This window comes from Notolepis coatsorum, assembly GCF_963971535.1.
Source record: "Notolepis coatsorum genome assembly, chromosome: 1".
NCBI classification, from domain to species: Eukaryota; Metazoa; Chordata; class Actinopteri; order Aulopiformes; family Paralepididae; genus Notolepis; species Notolepis coatsorum.
Window position 1 is genome coordinate 215,039,490 of NC_140165.1, and position 21,412 is coordinate 215,060,901.

The 21,412-nt window shown below is 43.6% G+C and overlaps 1 protein-coding gene across 2 annotated transcripts in view; it reads right to left on the minus strand.

Annotated features, from left to right (window-relative positions):
• brwd1 (bromodomain and WD repeat domain containing 1) overlaps positions 1-21,412 on the minus strand; it is a 115,880-nt gene that overhangs the window by 74,692 nt on the left and 19,776 nt on the right. For both annotated transcript variants that reach the window (XM_084326406.1, XM_084326405.1), the window contains exons 10-16: positions 19,628-19,698; positions 18,598-18,698; positions 18,430-18,470; positions 15,894-15,995; positions 14,547-14,700; positions 13,204-13,338; positions 11,165-11,293 (exon numbers count right to left, since the gene is read on the minus strand). In XM_084326406.1, the coding sequence (XP_084182532.1) occupies positions 11,165-11,293; positions 13,204-13,338; positions 14,547-14,700; positions 15,894-15,995; positions 18,430-18,470; positions 18,598-18,698; positions 19,628-19,698 (733 nt within the window). The remainder of the gene's footprint in view (positions 1-11,164; positions 11,294-13,203; positions 13,339-14,546; positions 14,701-15,893; positions 15,996-18,429; positions 18,471-18,597; positions 18,699-19,627; positions 19,699-21,412) is intronic.

Below are 21,412 nucleotides of genomic sequence, written 5' to 3' on the forward strand. Positions count from 1 at the left end.
TGGGACTCCATGAGCCTTCAAACATTCCAATAACTGTGCGTAAAAATAATATGTGGAACTGGTGAATTTAAATTTGTTATGTATATCTTGATAGCTACAAAAACCCCGTTTGTTGAAAACATCTCCCAATGTATGTATGCCGTGCTTTTACCATTTGGGGTATCTTATAGGTCGTTTTCCAATAAGGAGTGCATTGTTATTGAATAGGGGAGTATGGCTATGCCATTTATGTTGGTTAGAATATTTCTTTTGTGTTTCACGCCATATCCGCATCACATGTGTAATAAGGGGGCCAAATTTCAATTCGCATTGTTTAATTGATAATATAGTGTATACCATGTCCTGCAGTCTATGTGGTGCTACTATATTTTCTTCTAAGTTTCTCCAGGATACAGATGCTTGGGAGTCAAACCAGGTTGTTGTCAGTGGTCTTAAAGAGTACGCTTTAAAATAGTGGTAAAAGTCTGGAAATGCTAAACCTCCGTCGGCTTTGTTTCTCTGTGCGGTGGATCTTTTTATTCGTGGAGGTTTGTTATTCCAAATAAATGTATATGCGTGGAGTGTAATTTTTTCCAGTAACCATCAGGAGGGGGTAACGGTAACATTGAGCTAATGAAGTTGATTCTAGGTAAAACATCCATCTTAACTATTGATACTCGGGCCTGTACTGAGTTTTTAAGTTTGGACCACCTGTCAAAGTCGTATTTGATCTTATCTTGGAATTTTGTGTAATTGTACTTCACCGTTTGGCTTATAGTAGGGAATACCTCAACTCCTAAACATCTGAAGTGTTTTACCATTGGTATATTTTCTGGAAGGAGTATATTCTTTGCAGGGGCATTAAGTGGTAGGAAGGCCGACTTTGGCCAATTTATCCTAAATCCCGATAGATTGCCAAAGTCCTATTTTTTATTCGATATTTCTATTCATTACAGGCACAGACTCTGGGTTAACGTGGGGAATCATCCTGAGATTGCCAAAGTGCAATACCGGCCGCATCTTCCCAGGTGTCAGTATCGAGCACCCTTTGAAACCTTATATTTTGGCCTGTGTAGCGTTCAAATGTATCCGGGCGCAGTTTTCTTTGTCAGGCGAGTGGAGCGGTTATCCCGATCGCATTGAGAAGCGTCAAATGCCCCCGATGCATCTGTTGTGGTGGATTATGTTGGCGACACGATTGACATCAACACTGGGACTCGCGATCAGACAATTGGAATATTCTTTTTGGGGTACCTCCTAGTGAAGGTAAGGACTAAATTATATCAATCCTGCTTTGATCCAACCATGATTTCACCTCGATCGCAACGTGTGTGTGTAACGTTACTCCACAACGTATGCCATTGGTGACGATCAAAGCATTCATTTTTGTTTTTATTATATACATTTGATTTGGGAATAGTAGCGTGTCCAGGCGAGAAACGCCAACGCTTTTAGTGAAATTAGCGTATTGCTGCATATCGTAATTTTCTGGGATTAGACAGGATCACTCTAAAACTATACTTATATTCACCACGGTATAACACACAAACGTATGGATTAAAAAATTTATTCTTTTTCACATATTGAACGATAGATAGTTGATGTCAAATGGGCCATAGTATTGTATCCATAGCTATAATATAGAATATAGGTATAGCCCTGCAAACACTGCCACTTATTGCCGTGGTAGGAACAAACAATGCTCAAGTCCGTGGCGTCCAATGAGTTAAAAGACCCTGACCCCAGGCAGCTACATTGATCTGTTGCGTCTGTCCCATCTACATCAGTTTTTAATTGTTTCTCAATGAGGAGTATCCGTTTGCTGGACAGGTCTGATGATGCGTCCGTCTCTGCCAGATTTGTGCCTGTTTTGACAGACCGGAAGGTTTGTAGAGGGTGAACATATGGAACTAAAGGAGATGTCACCTAGGGCGGCTACGTGGCGTAGTGGGCAAGGCGCTCGCCACGAATGCGGAGACGCTGGGCTCGCCTGTTCGAGCCCAGCGCTCCACATTGCTTTCAGTTTAGCTGGTCGTTCATACTAATACACATTGGCCGTATTAGGGGGTGGGAAACTGATGGGTGGGGATCGGGCGTTGTGGACAGCGACTCCTACAGGTCGGTTGGTGCGCCTGCGCAGTAGAATCAGGAAGTGTCGGGGGCAGCGTGAGCCTCCCACGCGTTACTCCTCGCCACTGAGTGATCGAGCTGCGCAGGTGAAAAGATGCGACTGCTGTTACCTCAAGTACCGGAGGGGACTTGTGCTATGTATGACTTAGTCCACATTGCAGCCGGCTTGTGGGAGGCAAGAAACAGCGTTCGTGACAGGGGAGGGTTGAATTGGATGATACGAAATTGGGATGGGAGAAAATATAGAAAAATGGGAGAAAAAGTGGATAAAAAAAAAAGAGATGTCACCATTCCATTCGCAAAGCAGTCCGTTTTATCTAAAATATGTTAAGGGTTAAATGTAGCTGGGCCCTTAACACTTTCAGTGCCCACCACGTGTTATTAGCCCGCCCCCTGAATGCCCACCACGACAATTAGCGTGTTATTTTTTTATTAGCGATCTGAATTCATATTTCATCAACAGAGTCTCTCGTTGGGAAACCAGCCCCATCAGGAGCTCAGATGTGAAAAAGCGCCCCCTATCGTCTCCCAGATGGTAATGCACCCTTTTGGAATGGAATCAATGAAAATGGATGAGAAAAGAAAAATCCGGAATCCACATTTTACTTCTCAGGCATGTAACCCGAGCCGATTGCAGTCATATTCTGGTCCCTCAGAACAGCGTGGAATATGTGTTTCCAGTACCCAGCGTTGGATCAATAAAAGCGATAGATTTTTGGAATGGCGATCAGGAATTGGAATGATCTTTTTGGAGAACATCTGATCCGAGGTAAGGAATCTATTTTACAAGTCTTGGGATAATCAGAGTTGTATTCGCTGAGCTCTCAGTGTTCGCCCTATGTGTGTGTGTGTGTGTGTGTGTGTGTGTGGGCGATGGCTTTGAGGAAATCAGAGAATCGATTTTTCAGATTGCCTATATAGCGTGCATACGTACACATATACTATCGATAATCTAGCATTTATTTGAAAACGATTCATAAATAGGCAGAAAAATTACAACGTTTTTGTGTATTCTAAAATATTCCAGTACATTTATTTATTTATTATGGAATCTTTTTATTTTCCTTGAAAACGAGGGCTTTTCAAAATGCTATAAAACGAAAATGAACCGATAAAAAAACAATCCGCTTCGACAATGTTGACTGGAAAACGAGTCATTGATAAGCGACGGGGAGATTAGACACATAGCCATAATTTAAAACATAGATTAGGCGTTATTAACGCTAACATTGAAGTGGATGGTGGGCATTCAATCACTAAATCATGCGCCCCCTGCTGGCACTGAAAGTGTTAAAGTGCATGTGTTAGCTTGATTTCAGTGTGCATTAAAAAATAAAATGGAAGTAAACTTAAAAAAAAATAAAAATCATTTCTTTTTGGACAACATTTTATTGTTTAGATTAAATCAATAAAATAATCATTGGATGAATCAATTACTTAAATTATTATTTTTTATTTCACCTTTAGTTTACCAGGCAAGTCATTACAGGGGCACTTCTCCAAAAACAATGCCAATTAATTTTGCACATAATCTTACACATCCAAAAACTATTTCGCACACATTCATTTAGTTTGACTATTGTTGCGAGTAAATTAGTTTGAATATGGCGGCCAGTGATGTAATTTTGAGACAGTGAATCCTTGTGTTGTGTTGATTACAGTTCCATGAAATTATATAATGAGAAAATAGCAATACTTCGTCTTATACCTGGCTGCTAACTTATCATTTGAGCTGTAATTAACACAAGGATTGAATGTCTCTGATGACATCACTGGTGTCCATATTTAAACACTCAATAACTGTCAAACTAAATGAATGTGTGCAAAACTGTTTCAGTTTTAGGATGTGTGTGAGATTATGTGCAAAATAAATCAGAATGATTTTTTTTGGTGAAGTGCCCCTTTAAGAACAAATTCTTAGTAACAATTAGGCCTAGGTTACACTGGGCGTTTTCGTTTTGTTGCTGAATGAATACGTTTGCTGTCCCTGTTACACAGAAATGCTGTTTTGGCAGGAAAACGTGTTGCCCTAGCGGGAACGCTGAAAAGGTGTTTTCGTTTTGGATACTCGCCAAAACTCGCAGACAACATGGCTGTGTAATCTGCGCAGAGCCGTTTTTGCTCAACGCCCATGCGCAGTAGACTGTCAGACTGCAGTGTAACCTACAGCCCGCGCGCAGCACCGTGTATATCCCTCCTGTCTGGCTGGCTGTCTGTCTCGAGCCCGGGGAGCAGCACCGAGCAGCGGCCGAGGAGCAGCCCGCGCGCAGCACCGTGTATCTCTCCTGTCTGGGCTGTCTGTCTGTCTCGAGCAGCAGCCCGAGCAGCACCGAGCAGCAGCCCCCATGCCCCGCGCGCCTCATCTCTCCTGCCTCGAGCAGCACCGAGCAGCAGCCATGCTATTTCTATTTCGGGCGTTTTATTCATAATGTTATTTCGCGTGACTGTACATTGTAACGTTAACACAGTGCAGCTGTCAACTGTTGACAGGTGGTGACAAAGCACTGGGCATTTATTTAAAAAACATACATACCCTAACTGCTTGTGTATTCTAGCAGTGTTTTAGAGGTTATTTTGTACAGTACCTTTATCTGCACTGAAACATACATTTCTACAGTACATGCAGTTGTTGAGGTAGATAGCGTGATTATGTTTATTTATTTATCTATCTCTCTGTGAGCAAAACCTATTAATATTACGTGTTGGCTGCCTCGAGCAGCACCGAGCAGCAGCCATGCCCCGCGCGCTGGAAGCTAAAGTGCGCCTCTCGTGCAGGGTGCCTGTTGGCGACTGCGCTGATTGGCTGCCTGCACTGACAGCTATGCCGTTGATTGCAGGAAGAGAAGCCCCGCCCCTCTCACTCTCGCTAAGGGGCCATTCATAAACTACACAGGTCCAGCTCTCACAGCTGAGTGTGGACGACAGCGGGGACGAGGGAGAGTAACTACCTCCCCGCGCATGCTCAGTGCTGAATTCGAGACGAGATCCGTTGCGGTCTGACCAAGCCTCGTTCTGACAAAACGAAAGCGCTCAGGTTGCAAAACGAATGTCTAACGCGCTCTGGAAAGCGAAACTCACCTGAAAAACTAAACGAAAACAGCCTAGGTGTAACTCCAGCCTTAGTAGCAGCTCTAGCCATGTTACCCCTCAACTTTTCACTCTGTAATACTTCTCTAAAGTCCTACATTAAAAATGTAAATAGAATTATATTTGGAAAGAACAATAATATCTGCTTTTTTGTCATTTCCATCAAGTCACCCTTGTTCTTTTCCTCCTGTTCAGTTTGCTTTGCTGTAAAACACAATAAAAAAACACACAATGCGCCTTGTGTTCAGTCATAGATGGAATCGCACCCACCACACCTTCATTCAGGTGTGGAAGAGGGTCATTCTATACCGGAACGACACCTGTATTGTACAAACAAGTGACGGCACCGTTTGGAAACAAAACCAATGAAACGCTAACACTAAAAGTTGTTTAGTCTTTTATTATTTATTATGTGCTGTTCTTTCATATGGATGTGAAGGATCCAGAGAAGGTGGTTTCATTCTTTAGGTTGGGTTGAACCTTTATTAACCCTTGGGGAAATTCGTTCTCCACATTTGACCCATCCTAACTATTTAGGAGCAGTGGGCAGCCACACCATGCCATGCCCAACTCCAGGTGTAATGCCAGTTCCTTGGTCAAGGGCAATGGCAGGACACCTAGCTGTGTATGTTTATATGTTTTCAACAAACCTCACCTCGTGGGAAGTGGGACCAGCTGAATGAGAGAGAGCAGTGTCTTCTCCTTCAGAACACCAACATACCTTCTCAAGTATACATTCAGAGTTGTCTCACTGCTAGAGTCAGACCAAACCCAACTGAGCTGCTTCATGGTTTATTTATACTGGCCAAGACAGAAAAACAGACTTATTCTAAAAGCAAATATCAGAAAAGATATGGCACCAATATCCATATTCACACGGTGGCCATTTTGCTCTTATGCAATGCTCAAGTTGAGTTCCTGAGCATGAGTAGGAACCCAATGCGTACATGTATAGTAATGGGCCTGGTCTACAAGATACACTACACCACTAAGGTACCCATGTACATGTACCCATGTACAAAATACTTCCCAAAGGTCAGTGAATACCACGACCACCAGAGGGAGTTCCACAAATCATGTTAAACCCAGATTCGGTTCAAACAAGGGACTAAACACGTTTTGCAATTATGCCACAACAATGTGGAACGCCCTACCCACAGCTGTAAAATTATGTGAATCCCTACCCACCTTCAAAACCGCTCTAAAAGAGCACATACGGGAGGCTGCAATTCGAAACTGGCCCCGGTAAATGTCCAACCCCTCACCCAATGTAGTTTCTTCCCCCTCAAATGTATATATTCTCTTTTAGAAACCGTCTGTAAATAAACAGTACTGTATATTTGTATATCTTGTATGTCATAAATGTCTGGATGTAACAGTACTGTATATCTGTATGTCATGTATGTCATGATGAATTGAAAATGGGGGACCCTGATGTAAACAAGATGAGTCTTTCTCTGGTCTGCATCTTAACAATTGTGTGTATTGAGCCGTACTGTATTGTACCCATTCTGCAATTTGTTATTAAAATGTTCAATCAATAAATCAGTAGTACAAGTACGTGTGATCTGTAAAAGGAAGAGTCTTCCAATCATAGCCCATGGACCAATTTTAAACGGCCCATGGCTCGTCTCTCAAAATGTGCTATATGTGTCCCATACCTTACGATGGCAGCACTAGCCTGAGAATCAAGTGCACCAAGTAGGAACTACACGGGAGGAACTAATGTTTCATGAACAGATAGTAAACAAGCAAACGGTTACCTAGCAACAGATATTTCCCGCTATGTAGAAGACATGGCCACAGCGAAGAAATGTGAAGTCTATAGCGAGGGCCGCCGCCTTCAGTAGCGGCGTTATGAAAGAGTATATAAGAGTTACGAACGAGACTAAGCATAATTCATACCAGCGATTGTGAGCAGGTGGAGAAAGTGAAACAGCTCGAAGCTACATGTAGCCTGGCCTCCCAGCAACAGCTTTTTACATGGGTGAAGGAGTCTAAAGGAAAACACTACCAGGGCGAATGATGCTAATCTATCTTTAAACACTACCAGGGCTAGTTATGAAGTGGTGATGCTAATCACTAAACACTACCAGGGCTAGTTATGAAGTGGTGATGCTAATCGCTAAACACTACCAGGGCTAGTTATGAAGTGGTGATGCTAATCACTAAACACTACCAGGGCTAGTTATGAAGTGGTGATGCTAATCACTAGGGCTGTCTTAAATGCTTCGAAGCTTCGAACGTTCGATTCGATGGCACAAGCTTCGAACATTAAAAAAAAAATCGAAGTTTATAAAAAAAAAAAAAAAAGGAATTTTTTTTCAAAAAAAAATTTCACATTTTTTTTTTTACTTCGATTTGTGTGTAGGTGTGTGTGTGTGTGTGTGTGTGTACCCATCCTACCCATCCCAGTTAGGACAGCCGAATCCCGTCCAATCTTTCGCCGTCGACTAAAGACTCACTTCTTCAACCATTATCTGAAATGATAAAAAAAAAAAAAAAAAAAAATCTAACCGTGACTAACCTTACTGTCATGCACTTGTCCTAATAAACTAACCTACACTGTAACACGCAACACTTTGATGAACATTGTTACTCAGCTGATAGAGTTGTACCCTTCTTGCTGTCTTGTCATACAGAACTTGTAAGTCGCTTTGGATAAAAGCGTCAGCTAAATGACTAAATGTAAGTGTGTGTGTGTGTGTGTGTGTGTGTAGGTGTGTGTGTAGGTGTGTGTGTGTGTGCGCGCACCTTGTAGAATTCCACACATAAGAAAGAAAGATACTGGGATGAATAAACAAAATAGGAAATAAAATGTAGAAATCCATGCAATACATAAATAAATATGAATCTCCATATATGAAATATAACATTTAGATAAGGTGCTACTGAGATGTTTTGGTGAGTTCTTTGTTTTTTTGTGGAAGTTGCCCTTCTTAAAAATGCATGAACATTCACTGATAATTGGTCTGTAGTGGAGTCTACAAGGTCTACATTGCCGGACCATGTAGAATCCGGACCTTGTAGACTGACATAATTCTGTGCATAGTTTAGTCTACACAGGCCATATTTCAAATAATCAAAATCTTACTTCATTCATCTTAAACACTCTTGATTTTGGGGATTGGTAGTTCCCATGAAATCTGAAGTTGTTCAAACGACAACAGCGATCCACCTTGAATTAAATCACACAGCCGAGTGAAACCTTGTTGGATGCGTCAGTCACGAAAGGGGCTACTTAATTAATTAATCCAACCCACTTTATTTATAGAGCACATTTAAAAACAACAACGTTTACGAAAGTGCTGTACAAGTCCCACAACATAAGATAAAAAAAAAAATATTAAAAAAAAAATATTAAAAAAAAATATTTTTTTTTATTTTTTTTCGAAGCTTCGAATTAAAATCGAAGCTCGGCCCCGAAGCTTCGATTGCCAAAAAAAGCTTCGAAGGTCAGCCCTACTAATCACTAAACACTACCAGGGCTAGTTATGAAGTGGTGATGCTAATCGCTAAATACTACCAGGGCTAGTTATGAAGTGGTGATGCTAATCACTAAACACTACCAGGGCTAGTTATGAAGTGGTGATGCTAATCACTAAACACTACCAGGGCTAGTTATGAAGTGGTGATGCTAATCACTAAACACCACCAGGGCTAGTTATGAAGTGGTGATGCTAATCACTAAACACTACCAGGGCTAGTTATGAAGTGGTGATGCTAATCACTAAACACTACCAGGGCTAGTTATGAAGTGGTGATGCTAATCACTAAACACTACCAGGGCTAGTTATGAAGTGGTGATGCTAATCACTAAACACTACCAGGGCTAGTTATGAAGTGGTGATGCTAATCACCAAACACTACCAGGGCTAGTTATGAAGTGGTGATGCTAATCACTAAACACTACCAGGGCTAGTTATGAAGTGGTGATGCTAATCACTAAACACTACCAGGGCTAGTTATGAAGTGGTGATGCTAATCACTAAACACTACCAGGGCTAGTTATGAAGTGGTGATGCTAATCACCAAACACTACCAGGACTAGTTATGAACACTACCAGGGCTAGTTATGAAGTGGTGATGCTAACATGGAAAGCCTTTTGCTGAGGGTAAATTTGTTATAGACTGCGTACTGAAGATGGTGGATAACATTTGCTCTGAAAAGAAGCAGGAGTTCGCAAATGTTTGCCTTGCTCGCAAAACACTGTGGCATGGAGATTCTAGGAAATGTCAGACATCAAGAGACAAGTGAGTAGCAGGGAGGCGGATTTAGATCCCCCAGCCCCCCCCCCCCCCCCCTAGCCTGCGATGAAAGCACCGATGTATCCAACACAGTTGCACAGTTGCTTATTTCTTTGCGAGGAATAGAGGCCTTGCACTGAATGTTTGTGTAGTTCCTTCTTCCAGAACGGCTGCCTGTAACCACTGGTAACCACTTTAAGAAAAAAAATTAAGAAAATTCTACTTTCTATGCAGTGCTAGAGTAGGTAAAACACTGGCAAAGCATGATATTGCTGTTCTACTGTGAATCCAAGTAAAGATCCAGTAAATAATTATGTTTTTGTTGATGCATTTCTCATAAAATCAACATAGCAAACTTTGTTTTGCAGGTAGCAACAATTCTCTTGCACAATATAATGGTTGCTATGTTACAGGCAGTCATCCAGGAAAAAAAATTAAGAATTACATAAACATCATCTGTAAGGCCTTGATTAATATTATATGAAATTACAGAAGAACTGCTTGACCTCCAGAGTCTCCAGACAAGATGGCTGGATTTATGTCAGTCCATCCAGTTCTTCACATTCTGTTCTTCTTTGTTGCCTTGTAAAGCATCCTTGGGTTTCTTGAAAGGCGCTATATAAATCTAAGCTATTATTATTATTTTGAATAAATGGCAAGCTGCCATTTCAAAGTATGTAAAGCTAGATAATAAGGATAGAATGGATTAGAATAAGGATACCAGAAAGAATAATAATGAGAAGAGCACTAAACTATATGTTCTCATAATGCAGAGTATTTGTCGATTTTTTTTTCATATTTTCAACCTTTGAAAGACCATCAATTGAACTTTTTTTTTTTTTATCCACTTTTTCTCCCATTTTTCTATATTTTCTCCCATCCCAATTTCGTATCATCCAATTCAACCCTCCCCTGTCAAGTCACAAACGCTGTTTCTTGCCTCCCACAAGCCGGCTGCAATGTGGACTAAGTCATACATAGCACAAGTCCCCTCCGGTACTTGAGGTAACAGCAGTCGCATCTTTTCACCTGCGCAGCTCGATCTCTCAGTGGCGAGGAGTAACACGTGGGAGGCTCACGCTGCCCCCGACACTTCCTGATTCTACTGCGCAGGCGCACCAACCGACCTGTAGGAGTCGCTGTCCACAACGCCCGATCCCCACCCATCAGTTTCCCACCCCCTAATACGGCCAATGTGTATTAGTATGAACGACCAGCTAAACTGAAAGCAATGTGGAGCGCTGGGCTCGAACAGGCGAGCCCAGCGTCTCCGCATTCGTGGCGAGCGCCTTGCCCACTACGCCACGTAGCCGCCCATCAATTGAACTTTTTTTTTTTTTTTTAAACTTTGGCCATTCCCCTGGCTCTTTTTAGCGTTTTATCGCATTTACTCTGGTCAAGAATGACCGACAGAAACAGGCTGAAGGGGTACAGATGGGGGGGGAAGACACTCTGGGAAAGGCACGGCTGCAGTCCGGGATTCGAACTCGCTAAACCCCAGATCCGTGACGAGCACGGTTGTCCCCGGCGCCGAAATAGCGCTCGAGGTACGTGGTGAGCTACTGGAGCTCCCCTTCAATTGAACCTTTTAAGGAGAAGAGCGAACCCCCAGGTGTCTTCAGGTTACCCAATCTGGCCATCTGTGTAAAAAGTGTGGACACCCCTGGTGTATATATGAATGTTAGATGTATGAAAATATGAGCGTTAGCGTAATTCTTGCCTTCTCGTACGGCTTGGAGCTGCCAAAACCGAAGATGAGCAGATGGCCGTGGGAGTCCGTGCAGGCGAAGCGGTGGCCGTCTGGGGTGAACTTGCAGTCGAACACGGCTCCGTGGCCCTGGCCCTCGATCTGGAGGAGAGACACCAGCAGCAGTCAGTATGACAGGAACATGGCCACTGCCAGAGCACATACAGCTACTGTCTGGGGCACAGGTAGACAGACAGAGTTACTGTCTGGGGCACAGGTAGACAGACAGAGAGTTACTGTCTGGGGCACAGGTAGACAGAGTTACTGTCTGGGGCACAGGTAGACAGAGTTACTGTCTGGGGCACAGGTAGACAGACAGAGAGTTACTGTCTGGGGCACAGGTAGACAGAGTTACTGTCTGGGGCACAGGTAGACAAACAGAGAGTTACTGTCTCTGGCACAGGTAGACAGAGAGTTACTGTCTGGGGCACAGGTAGACAGACAGAGTTACTGTCTGGGGCACAGGTAGACAGAGTTACTGTCTGGGGCACAGGTAGACAGAGTTACTGTCTGGGGCACAGGTAGACAAACAGAGAGTTACTGTCTGGGGCACAGGTAGACAGAGTTACTGTCTGGGGCACAGGTAGACAGAGTTACTGTCTGGGGCACAGGTAGACAGAGTTACTGTCTGGGGCACAGGTAGACAGACAGAGAGTTACTGTCTGGGGCACAGGTAGACAAACAGAGAGTTACTGTCTGGGGCACAGGTAGACAAACAAACAAGACGGTCTAGGACAGGCATTGTGACCCGTGGGCCAATGGCAGCCCTCTGAAGTGTTTCTGGCGGCCCACAATAAGTTAAGGTGTAAATACATGCATTATATTTGGTCCAGTTCCAATACAGTTTTAAACCAACCTAGTACATCACACAATACCGTACTTTTCGCACTATAAGCCGCACCTGACTATAAGCCGCAGCAGCTAAATTGAATGATGTGTACATATATAAGCCGCACTGGACTATAAGCCGCATGTGTTTTAATGTTTAATTACCGTAAGGAGTGGAGCCTGCGGCTTAATTTGACTCAACACGGGAAACCTCACCCGGCCCGGACACGGAAAGGATTGACAGATTGATTGCTCTTTCTCGATTCTGTGAGTGGTGGTGCATGGCCGTTCTTATATTGAGCTTTAAGTTCCCACCTCTACAGAGAATGACTCCCATTGGGACACAATACTGTCGGACAAATAACATTAACTCATTTACAAGTTGTATTAAGTTTAGCAAATAAGGGACCAGATAAATAACATTTCAATGCAGTAAAAAAAGCAATATTTAAATTTTCGGGTTTTGTCCACATATAAGCCGCACCGTTATATAAGCCGCAGGGTCGAAAAATGGGGAAAAAAGCCGCGGCTTATAGTCCGAAAAGTACGGTACTTTGCTTTTAAGAATAGTAAAACTGTGCCCCCTGGGCTAAGCTGTCAAGTTGGGAATGATAGCTTGTTGAAAGCTGGTTGCATAGCAACTAGGCATCTCGCAAGTCACGTATGCCTACTCACACAAGACAGATACAAATTATTTTTGTGTTCCGCTTTTTCTTGGGCAGCCCTCAATCCAATGTTGAGTCCCTAAATTGGCCCCCAGTCATCAAAACTGTCTGGGGCACAGGTACAGACGGAGCTGAGATGGCGTGACAGAGCTACACCTTTAAGTTAATCTGATGGCTGTAAAACTGGCACTGGTGTTGCACTGGTGTATTGATACATTAGTACACACTGTTGTACAGGGTATCTGTAGGTTTCAACAAGGTTTACAGTTAAGACTTTTTAATACCACCAATTCTGGCACATTCTATACAAGCTCTCGCGAGACTCGCCAAGCTCCCAGTAGCCCTGCAAAAATGTTCAATACAAAAACATTTCATTATGAATTTAATACTTTAAGACTTTTTAATACCCCACAGATACCCTGTTGTAGTAGAGCAGGATATTGGTAGTTTGTACGTTTCCATTTGCAGTGATTGCCCCATGTTGAAAAAGGACTTGGTGATCATCAGTAACTGGTTTACCATGTTAAAGTAGTGCTGTGTCTTGACCCCTCGAAGCAGGTCCCATATGAAGACGTTCCCGTCGTGGCCCGCAGACAGGATGACCCTGGGGTCGAAGGGGTGGGGCTCCAGGACGAACACCTCGGCCTCGTGGCCCTGAGCAAAGCATTGAGGTTAGCCCACCGTGAGGGTTGATACATTTCATCAATTAAATTACACTTCATTCAATTCAGGAGGTGGAGTTTCTTCAGAAGTCAGATATTGAAAAACATGGTTGGTATGAGAGTAAGAGTTGTAATACCCAACATATTGTAAATAACAGAATGAATGCTCTCATCAATGGCAAATTATTTCAGTATATGTTTACATTTTGTTTTGCTTTTGATTGTGATCATCTGAGACCTGGCTACAGGAAACCCCACATTCCTACCGTTTCTTCCAGCCATGATATGTGCATCAACCAGAGCACTAATAAACATTATACATAATAAACCTGCATTACACCATACAACCTAGCAGCATGCAAGCTAACTCAATGCATCCCATCCGAGGTTCCCCAAAACTGAAATCCCATACCAAGAACCATGTGTAACGTGCCAGAAATCAAAGCAGAAATCAAAGTGACTTGATTCGCTACAAAAAAAGCATGTTCGATCTCAAAATATTTTTTTGTCCCATGTCCCCAAACTGATGGTCTAAGTCTATATACTGCTCGACAAAAGCAAACATCCACAAAGCAAAGTGAAGTTTGACCAGAATTATCTCAGGCATCAAGTAGCACTGGGGGAGACAATTTGGCACTTTATCAAATCAATCAGCGCAGAGGTGAAGCCATGTGTGCAGATCTGTTCTCTATGTGGACATGGAGACAGCACTGAGCCAAGAGACTCTCTAATGCCACCATGCATGAGACAACCATGAGGTGCATCCCGTTAGACCCCAAGAAGCCTCCTGCCTGAGGCCAAACACTGTTGATTTTCGGTGTGGGGAAATAAAGCACGGGAGCAGCATTCTAGTGTGTCCGGTGATCCCTTTTCCTGAAATTGTTCTGGTGATACCAGCACCAATTGGCGCTGGTATACATTCATTACTCATAACATGCTTGAACTGACAACCATGAGATATACCATATCAGGGTTTCCCCAGGAAAGTAGTTAGTGGAGGTGCTAAGTGCGTCAGAGGAAGTGGTCTTGTATTATGACATGACGACTTCCATCATTAGAGAGTTCAAGGAGGTTGGAGTTTGAGGTGTCATTGAATGAAAATGTATTACTTTGTGTGTTTGTGTGTGTGTGTGTGTGTGTGTGTGTGTGTGGGGGGGGGGGGCTGATATTTTGCTGAATGAGACGCAGTGTTGCCTTTACTTTCAGGATATGTAGCAGCTGCCCCGTGTAGGAGTTCCACACTTTGAGGAGATGGTTGTTGACGGCCGTGATGACCGTGTTGTCGTGGCGATCCCACGCCACCATGGTGACCTTGGGTTTGAAGCAGCTCTCCTCCTCTGTCATTGGTTCAACACTGAGGAGAGAGGGAAACACGGCGTGTGAACTGTGGGAGCGTGACTAGGTATACTACTATACAATATATTTTATTACCATTCATTACCAACTACAAACCATATCTGTAGAAAAGGGGTTTGTGGGTACAGTAGCCAGGCCAGACCTCCTATTGGCCCAGCAGCACAGTAACTGTAACCCTAACCTTACTGAGGAGCTCATGCCGAACGCTAAGATAATGTGGGGACCCCTCATCCCGGGAGAGGTCGTGCCTAACCCCAAGATAAAACAGAGAGGTCGTGCCTAACCCCAAGATAAAACAGAGAGGTCGTGCCTAACCCCAAGATAAAACAGAGAGGTCGTGCCTAACCCCAAGATAAAACAGAGGTCGTGCCTAACACCAAGATAAAACAGAGAGGTCGTGCCTAACCCCAAGATAAAACAGAGAGGTCAAGCCTAACCCTAAGATAAAACAGAGAGGTCAAGCCTAACCCTAAGATAAAACAGAGGTGAAGCCTAACCCTAAGATAAAACAGAGGTCAAGCCTAACCCTAAGATAAAACAGAGAGGTAAGGACTCCTCACCCCAGGCGAGGTCAAGCCTAACCCTAAGATAAAACAGAGAGGTCAAGCCTAACCCTAAGATAAAACAGAGAGGTCCAGTCTAACCCTAAGATAAAACAGAGGTCGTGCCTAACCCCAAGATAAAACAGAGGTCGTGCCTAACCCCAAGATAAAACAGAGAGGCTGTGCCTAACCCCAAGATAAAACAGAGAGGTCGTGCCTAACCCCAAGATAAAACAGAAAGGTCGTGCCTAACCCTAAGATAAAACAGAGGTCGTGCCTAACCCTAAGATAAAACAGAGAGGTCAAGCCTAACCCTAAGATAAAACGGAGAGGTCAAGCCTAACCCTAAGATAAAACAGAGAGGTCCAGCCTAACCCTAAGATAAAACAGAGAGGTCCAGTCTAACCCTAAGATAAAACAGAGAGGTCAAGCCTAACCCTAAGATAAAACAGAGGTCCAGTCTAACCCTAAGATAAAACAGAGAGGTCAAGCCTAACCCTAAGATAAAACAGAGGTCCAGTCTAACCCTAAGATAAAACAGAGAGGTCCAGTCTAACCCTAAGATAAAACCGAGAGGTAAGGACTCCTCACCCCAGGCGAGGTCGTGCCTAACCAAAAGATAAAACAGAGAGAAGTGGGGACCCCTCACCCTGGGATAGTGGCAGACATGTTGAGCAGGATGCTCCTCCATTGCTGACGCTGATGAAGCCTCCAGATCCGTGCAGTACCGTCTCGACTGCCGCTCACAAACCTGGGAAACAGGACAAAGACAGAAGCTTTAGGCAATCGCTTTAACACATCTCCCTCGATCCCTACAATAGTTACACATAAAATGAGCAGGCTGCTCGCAATTTTCTGGGTCCCCCGCAACATTTCCGGATAAAATGGCCAAGCTGCTCACAAGTTTCTGGTTGCTTTTCAACCAGGAGATGCGTTGTGAGGACTGACATGACTAAACTACACTACAGAATAAATCACTGTGAGGAGGGAACTGCTTTGAAGTTGGTAGCAGGAACATAAGTGAGTGCTTGACTTAAATGTGTCATGGAACAGATGTGGTGAACGCGAGAGGGACAGAGAGAGATGAGACCAGGCTTGAGTGTGTGTTTGAGGTAGGAGGGAGAGGGACAGAGAGAGATGGGACCAGGCTTGAGTGTGTGTTTGAGGTAGGAGGGAGAGGGACAGAGAGAGATGGGACCAGGCTTGAGTGTGTGTTTGAGGTAGGAGGGAGAGGGACAGAGAGAGATGGGACCAGGCTTGAGTGTGTGTTTGAGGTAGGAGGGAGAGGGACAGAGAGAGATGGGACCAGGCTTGAGCGTGTGTTTGAGGTAGGAGGGAGAGGGACAGAGAGAGATGGGACCAGGCTTGAGCGTGTGTTTGAGGTAGGAGGGAGAGGGACAGAGAGAGATGGGACCAGGCTTGAGCGTGTGTTTGAGGTAGGAGGGAGAGGGACAGAGAGAGATGGGACCAGGCTTGAGTGTGTGTTTGAGGTAGGAGGGAGAGGGACAGAGAGAGATGGGACCAGGCTTGAGCGTGTGTTTGAGGTAGGAGGGAGAGGGACAGAGAGAGATGGGACCAGGCTTGAGCGTGTGTTTGAGGTAGGAGGGAGAGGGACAGAGAGAGATGGGACCAGGCTTGAGCGTGTGTTTGAGGTAGGAGGGAGAGGGACAGAGAGAGATGGGACCAGGCTTGAGCGTGTGTTTGAGGTAGGAGGGAGAGGGACAGAGAGAGATGGGACCAGGCTTGAGCGTGTGTTTGAGGTAGGAGGGAGAGGGACAGAGAGAGATGGGACCAGGCTTGAGCATGTGTTTGAGGTAGGAGGGAGAGGGGAAAAGAGAGATGGGACCAGGCTTGAGTGTGTGTTTGAGGTAGGAGGGAGAGGGGAAAAGAGAGATGGGACCAGGCTTGAGTGTGTGTTTGAGGTAGGAGGGAGAGGGGAAGAGAGATGGGACCAGGCTTGTCTGTGTGTTTGAGGTAGGAGGGACAGAGAGAGATGGGACCAGGCTTGTGTGTGTGTTTGAGGTAGGAGGGAGAGGGGAAGAGAGAGATGGGACCAGGCTTGAGTGTGTGTTTGAGTTAGGAGGGAAGAGAGAGATGAGACCAGGCTTGAGTGTGTGTTTGAGGTAGGAGGGAGAGGAAGAGGAGGGTGTGTGTGTTGGTGAATGGGTAGCCCCTGCGTGGTGCTGAAGATGGTGTTTTGAAATTTGGACGGAAACTGCAGTGCACTGTTCATAACAGTAGCTCCACGGCCTTGCTGTTAAATTACTACCATCTATTTATTGTTGCAAGTCTAGGAACTAAGGAACTTGTCATACATAACAGTATCTCAGTGCAGCCTCTCATGATCAACGGACAAACGACAGAACAAGTGGATCATTTAATAAGTTGCAGAGGATAGTGAACTTGGCCTCTAAAACATCTACAACGAAGTGCTTAGGAAGAAAGCTAGGAAGATAGTGGGTGACCCCTCTCACCCACTCAATGGAGAGTTCGAACTTTTGCCCGGGCAAACCGTTTTTTTTTTTTTAAACTCCTTCATTCCTAATGCCATTAAATTTATCTTGCACTCGTTAGACCCAGTCCTTGTTGATGTATTGTATTCCTACGTTCTCTGCACTTCTCCATTACAGACGCATGTATATGTATAATGCCTGCCGTCATTGTCATTGTTGTTGTTTTATTTGTTCGTTCAATGGTTGAGACCAAAGACAAATGTCCACATTGTGGACAATAAACGAACAAAACTAAACTAAACTAGTTTGGTCTAATGGTCTAGTTTTTAAATTATTTTTTACATACAATATTAACTTCTGCGGCTGCTGATAATGGCTTATACGAATTACCTGGTGGTGTTGGACCTACGTACAGGCATGTGGGGAGAGCCAAAAGTTTGAAACACCTGGCCCTCCCCACGTGCCTGTACGTAGGTCAAACTTCACAAGTCTGTTCCCGCGCAGGGGCTGGTGAATGGGAGAGGCACTGTAGGGAGACAGAGGGGGTTACAGGCAGGCCTGCCTGCGTGTGTAGCCACATAGAATTCTATGTATAAGAGTTAATTCAAAAAATATATAGCACAAATAAATATAAATAAATTCACACAATATAACAGAAAAAGTCCCAATTGCATTGCAATTTTGGAGAAAAGCAAAAAAACTCAAACGGAATACAAAAGGAATTTGCCATACCTTTCTCCTGAGTTGCAAAATTGGATGCTGTCGACTTTGTCCTAAACACGGAGAACATACAAGGTGGATAATTAGAATGCATGCATGTCTTTGTAATTGTCAAGATTATATTTTGAAGGTGGTACACTTTAGGAGTTACACAATTCTTGAGCAAACAAAAGTAGTTACCGTGTGGTCATCAAGCTCTGATATCTTTTCTGGGTTCCCACATCCCAAGTAATATATTCTGATGACATCATCAGTACTTCCTGTCGCTAGGAACATACCACCTGAAAAATAATCAAATAATAACAGTAATAACATCAACAACAACAAAAGTGGCTATCAATTCTGGTCCCAAAGCATTGAATGTTCGTTCACCAATCAATTCTTTAAAACGTTTGATAACCTTGTTTATAATTATATTCCAGATACATGAGTGGTTAGGGGCTTGATCGATTAGATTCAAATGTATCGTCATTGTACAGCACAGGTACAGTACAACGAAAATAAGTTGGCATCTAACCAGAGAGCAAGGTAACAGTAAAGTGCAAAGCAATATACAGGACAGGTGTGTAATATACAGAGTATATACAGTAATATACAGTGTAACAAGTGATTAAATGGAATATAACAAGCCACTGAGCAAATATGTTGATCTGACATATAATATTATTATGTACAGCGATACAAGTATAAATATACTATGATAGTAAGAAAGACTGGCCAGTAGTTAACTAATAAGAGTAAGTATGGAATATATACAGGTATATAGTATACAGCATGTACAATGCATAGAGTGGGTAGATATGTTTCCCACAGGATTTTGTGAGACTGTGGTGGGTGAACCTCGGCCCCTCTACTGGATTACTATTACGACTACTACCACTGCCAATACTACTGATACATTCCTATTGGCAAACTTTATATTTAAATATTTTTTTTTAATAATAATAAAAAAAAGATTTTTATAAAAAAAAAAAATTCATTATAAAACTGTGGCAGGACTAATTAGCGGGCCGCCACAGTCTAGGTAATTAATGGGTATATACAGGTATGTAAATAGGAATGTATGCAGATTTATTCATACGGGGATAGATAAATATATATGGTATATACAGTGTTACTGTATATGGCTATCATACAGTTTATGAGGAACGTCCTCCAACACAAGTAGCATTGATCACGTGGTTGTTGCAGAGGATGACTGAATGTTTACCTGGACTGAATGAAGAGCACACAGTCTGAACTCCTGGCCTGGGTCTCTCTGTAAACTTGTGCGGTCGGTCACTGGAATGACAGAAAGGTGGAAGGAAAAGTGTTTAAAGCTGCACTATGGAATATTGGCACCCTTGTGGCCGTGAGAGGTAACTGCGTCTTGTTTAAACATGGAGGATAAGAGAAAACGGCAACAATCCTCAAGCAAGGTAACTTTGGGTGCTGTTTTTGTCATTCACATTTTATGCCCCAGAAATGAGACAGTGGCCCATTATGGATTTCGCAGCACTGGTCTTGCCCAACCAGAGGAGCTCGTATTGGAAATCCCATGCATCACTGTTGGGAGGGTTCTCTTGTTCAGCTCACCTCTATGGTTTAGCTCGCTGAAGAAATATCTTGACTTTTTTAAATTAAAAAGGTTATACTGGAGATTTAAGAACGTCTAAAAAGAAACATATTTTGTAGACAATTCTCACTGGCAAAACATTTCTCATCCCACCTCGACATTTGAGAAATACAATAATAATAATAATAATAAAAGAACACTTCACAGTAGTGATGCCAATTCCCCAGAGAAACAAACATACTTGCAGCCAAGCTCAATGACCAACACACAGCACATCACTTATTGATCAACACATTGCACATCACTCATTGACCAACACATGGCACATAACACATGCCACATCACTCATTGTGATTGTGTACAATGTTTCTGTATAGTATTTAATGTTTCTGTATAGTATTTTATGTTTCTCTTTTATTACTTGTGATTTTATTACTGCACCTTAAGTTTGAGTCCCAAATCTCGTGTGCAAATATAATGACAATAAAGTACAATCTAATCTAATCTAATCTAATTGACCAACACATGCCACATCACTCATTGACCAACACACGCCACATCACTCATTGACCAAGACACACCACATCACTCATTGACCAACACACAGCACATCACTCATTGACCAACACACAGCACATCACTCATTGACCAACATGCCACATCACTCGACCAACTCAACTCCATAGTGAAGTTTGCGGACGACACAGTGGTGGTGGGGCTGATCTCTGACAACGACGAGAAGGCCTACCGGGAGGAGGTTGAGGTACTGGAACGCTGGTGTCAGGACAACAGCCTGCTCCTGAACATTGGTAAAACCAAGGAGGGAGCTGATCGTGGATTTTAGGAGAACACAGCAGGGGACACACACACCACTAAGGATAAACGGGGCTACCGTGGACACTACAGGGTGAGCAGCTTCAAGTACCTGGGGGTCCACATCTCAGAGGACCTGACATGGACAACACGCATAGACTCAGTCGTAAAGAGGGCGAAGCAGCGCCTCTACCACCTGAGACAGTTAAGGAAGTTCAGAGTATCGGGGAAGATACTCCATTCATTCTACTCCGGAGCTGTAGAGAGCATCTTGACTGGAAACATCACTGCCTGGTAATACTGGTATGGAAACAGCACGGCACAGGACAAGAAGGCCCTACAGAGAGTGGTGCGCTCAGCTGAGCGTACTACGGGTATTGCACTACCACCCCTGCAGGTCTTATATAACAAGAGGTGCAAATCCAGAGCCTGCAGAATAATGAAAGATCCTCACCACCCCAACAACAGCCTGTTCAAGCTGTCAGGCAAACGCCTGCGAACACCAGCAACTAGGACAGAGAGACTTCGGCTCAGCTTCTTCCCCCAGGCCATCAGAGTCTTGAACACTGAACTCTCCACACACAAGCACACATGAGCACACACACACAACACGCACTGTATACGCTC